At 57.2% G+C, this 4,165-nt stretch overlaps 1 protein-coding gene across 7 annotated transcripts in view; it reads right to left on the bottom strand.

The window, feature by feature from the left end:
* SYNJ2 (synaptojanin 2) overlaps window positions 1-4,165 on the bottom strand; it is a gene marked incomplete at its 5' end in the record, with an annotated part of 79,495 nt that overhangs the window by 9,715 nt on the left and 65,615 nt on the right. For 4 of the 7 annotated variants that reach the window (XM_014590632.2, XM_014590631.2, XM_014590637.1 and 1 more), the window contains 5 exon segments: window positions 148-282; window positions 1,979-2,152; window positions 2,511-2,679; window positions 3,742-3,820; window positions 3,917-4,135. In XM_014590632.2, coding sequence (XP_014446118.1) covers window positions 148-282; window positions 1,979-2,152; window positions 2,511-2,679; window positions 3,742-3,820; window positions 3,917-4,135 — 776 coding nt within the window. 7 annotated transcript variants of the gene reach the window in all.

Raw genomic sequence — 4,165 nt, forward strand, 5'->3', positions numbered from 1 at the left:
AGTTAGGACAAAGAGGAGGCCAGGTGGGGAGAGCATCATGGGGTTCAGAGGCATGGCAGGTGACTCGGAGCCCCGGTAGCGGCAGTGGGATACAGGCAGCTGTCCCCAGTGGGTGAGGCGGCAAGCTGAAAGCAAGCCAGGTCTTACTTGGAGGGGGGGGTCTCTGCGGTGGGTGAGGTGGCCGAGGCCGACTGGGGACCGACAGAGACCTGCTTGGAGAGCGGTGACGGAAATCCCCAATGGCTTCCAGCTCCTGCTTTAGCTCCGCCAGGTCGGCTTCATCTGGAGGACACGGCGGGGCATGAGTAAGACGTGACGGCCTTTACCAGCGCAGTGGTCAGGCCGGGGTCTGTGCCCAGGAAGCCGGCCGGGCAGCTAGAACTGCTGCCCCAGCGGAGGGCTCTGTGCAGGGACTCTGTGTGCCCCCTCTGCAGGCGGGCCGGTGGGGGATCCCAGCCCTGCTTGGAACATTCAGTGAACCAGGGCCAGGTGTGCCTTCCCGACTCGAGAGCTGCTGAAATATCTGAAGTGTAGCCGTGGTTCCTTCGGAAACAATCGACAACACTTCCATACACAGAGGAGACAGTTGGAAACCCTCTGATGACTCACGTGATCTCAGGGAGACACGTTTCCAGAGCATGGCAGCTGCCTTGAATGCCAAGACTACCCACTGTCCCTTCTCTCCAGCAGGCGGCCAGCGGCCAGCTCCCGGATTATGGACCCTGCTGGTGCATCAGATCCGAGACGTGGCAAGCCCACTGCCAGCTACCTTGCAAGGATTTGCTCCCTTGACTTGCCCTGCACCTTCACAGAGGGCCAGGAGGGGCACTAGGAGACAGCTGCTTCCGTTCGTTACACACGTTTGCTACATGTTAACCCGGGCAGTCAGAGGCCTCTTCCATGGCATCAGCTGTCCATTTCATTGTAGCTCAGACACCCTCACCCTGGAACCAAAGCTCAACTGTGAAACTCCGAGGCTGGAAGGGGAAAGCACGTCCTCCTTGTAACGGGAATGCTGGACAGCCCCAGCATGAGGAGATGGCTCCCCTGGGGCCCACCGGGTGTCCAGGCTGCCCCTGATGTCCTCTTTGCTCTGTTCATTTCTTCATTCCAGGAGGCACTGCCCTCCAGAGGCTGGCTAAAGGACAGCCATCCCCAGTGAGGAGGGCCGCCTCTTGCTGAAGAGCACATCCCTCCAGCTGCATCCACCCTGGGGCAGGAGGGCTTCTGCAGGACCATGTGTCCCTCTGCCAAGGGCCACTGCTCTGAATTGGGCAGTAGGCCCCAAACCAGCTGTGCACCCCACTACCTGGGGAGTCTCCTGCAAGGGTCTGGGCCTGTGACCGAGCTCCTGCACCTCTGGCAGGCCTGCCCTCCATAAGGGGAGTGACTGGCTGCCAGCTGGAGGTGCTCTTAGCCCCAAATGGGGCAGCAGCCACAAAGGCCAACGCTGAAATGCGGACAGCCTACAGGTCACGAGCCGTGGTAGGCTGGAGGCTTATGAAACAGTTACTGACCATTTAACCTGGGTCGTGCTGGTGCCATGCGGCTCAAACCCACGACCTTCCAGCCTCTCTGCTTATGTCTAAAACGACAGGGTGACGCTGCTTACAAGATGACTGTATGACAACATATACGACGAATGTAACAATATGTCAGCAACTCAGGACGTGAACACTACGTCTGTCTCTTACAGAAATTGAGTCAGCAAATCCTGGAGGAAAAAATAACTCAGGAATGTAAAACGAGCTCAGAACTGTACCAAAAGGAATGACCGTGGACCTGGATGTTTTCAAGGGTCCCTGTTGTCAGACATTAAGAAATCGATGACAAAACAGTGCGGACACCTCCCAGAGCCTGATGTCTGCCACTACTCTGCCTTCCTGGTCCAGGCCTCTCCTGGGACCCGTGTGTGGGTCCAACACCATCATGTAGTGTCTGCCTCCAAGAGGAGCGGGGGGGGGGGGCACCCAGTTACCTCTGTATGTCGGATGCTGCTTCTTTTTGGTGAGTGTAGGTGACTTGCTGGGAGGTGCCAGTGCCGCGGCATTGGGGGCATCGGAAAGGTCGTCTCCCAGCAGCTCCCCGTCCGAGATCCCAGGCTGGCTGAGCTCGTCCACCACATAGTCTTCATCGTCCTCAAGAACATCCCCTGTGTGAGGGACACGGGCCACAGTGAGGATGGAGCACACGGCCTTGCCTCAGTGGGTTTGTTCTGGCTACCGACAGGACCCTGGCACACCTCCCACAACCCGTGGGCCCAGATGTTGCGGGGCTGGCATCCCACCTCCATTCATGCTGATAGCCCCAACATCCCTAAAACACTGTCTTCCATGTATGCACCATTTTCCATGGCGTGCATCGCCCCACACGTGCACTCTGCCCTGCTCACCTGGTGGATGGAACGCTTGTGCTAGGAGTGGCGTCCAGACCTCGGGAGGCAGGGTTTTGTGCAGCATCATCACACCTCATGCCTCCAGCTGGGAGAACCACCTCGCAGGGTCACTCACCTTCTGACTCATAGTCCAAGCTTGTGAAGTCGAAGTTCTCCTCCAGCAGACAGGAGTTGGCGGTGGGGGACACGGGGGCCGTGCTGTCCCGTTTTCGAATGAGCTCTTCTCGCAAGCCTTTCAGCCAGTCCTTTGTCTTGGGACGAATCTTCACTGCTCTGCCTTTCACCTGTGGGGCAGAGCGGCCACCAAGATAAATACCATAGGCACGACAACTCCCCTCGATAGCAAAGTGCTTCTCTCACAGACGCAAGCGTGGGCCAAGGCTGATCTTCACATTTTGCCAAGAAACGCCAAGGGCCAGACCTCAGGAGGACTGGGCACAACTGATGCACACTCCATCTAAGTAACGTAACAGCTGGATGGTCACCTCCAGTGGCCCATCACAGGCAAACTGAAAACCAGGACACAGTCGGGCTGGCCCTGGCCTAGTGGTTACGAGAGCGCGATCCCACATGACCTATCTGATTCGAATTCCAGGCCTGGCAGCTTGAGAAACATGCCAGCGCGTGTGTGCACACCCAACCCCAATGGGATGGAGACTGGAGAAGGGACTGTGGTGTGAGCGTGTCCTGGGGGGCTGCTTCTTCCTCTCTGTTTCTCTCTGATGAGGGCATACACAATCTGACAATGAAAAACAAGAGTCAGGAAACTATCAAAATGAAAACTACTCGGAACTGCATATTCTGTTTTTGTTTTTGTGTTTTAGTTTGCCAGAGGGTACATGCTCTCACTGGAGAGAGACACAGAGAGAAAGAAAGAGAAAGTGAGAAAGAAAGCCACTCCCATGTGACACGGTCACATAGCAATCCTTCTCCATTCTCCTCTTGGGATTTTGGGCACACACGCACATGAACCTGGCATGTTTTTCAAGCCATGGATCTGGGATCAGGTGCCGTAATCACCACACCACCAGCTGGCCCTGGGAAGAAAGGTCTAAAATACATCTCTAAAGAGAAAGATGGAGATGAGCTGCAGCGCCCCCTCCACCCAGGTGGAGGTGCCAGTCGCTGGGACCACCCTCTAAGACTTGTTCTTTCGCCCGGATTCTCCAAGGACCTGTGACCAGGCCTGAGACCCCTCAGGAGCGAGAAAAGCCACAGCTCCTTCTTCCTCTGGTGCCAACACAGGAAGACACAGGGCGGTGGGGCCTGGGCTAGAGTGTTGGGGCGCGCTGTGGAAAAGTAGGGACTGATCAGCCCTCCTCCTGGTGTGGCAAAGTGCGACTGACCTTCATACCGTCCACATCCAGGACACTGAGGGCCGAGTGACTGTCTGCGAACGTCACCAGCATCTGGCCTTGGTTGATCCTGGAATAAATGAGATCCGCCATGTCAGCGCACAGAACTCAGCACTCAGGGCCCTAGCCCACGGGCCGGGAGCCCGCAGCAGCGGGCGGGGGCTACCTGACGAGCACGATCGTCCCGTAACTCCCCAAGGTCTGCATGAGTTCCGTGCGCAGGTCCTCGGGAAACTCGTTTTTCTCTTCTAAGGTTGGCGACTGGAGGTTCACCACCACGGTGGCGTCCAGGGGGCCCTGGAAAGAGGACACTTCCTGGAACACCCTGTCCCGAGCACTCATGTCGACTTCCTGTACTTCCACCTCCACGATCGCCAGCACAGGCCTGCGTGAGATAGGAGGGAGGATGAGAGCG

The sequence above is a fragment of the Tupaia chinensis genome, unplaced genomic scaffold (assembly GCF_000334495.1).
Source record: "Tupaia chinensis unplaced genomic scaffold, TupChi_1.0 Scaffold000468_1, whole genome shotgun sequence".
NCBI classification, from domain to species: Eukaryota; Metazoa; Chordata; class Mammalia; order Scandentia; family Tupaiidae; genus Tupaia; species Tupaia belangeri.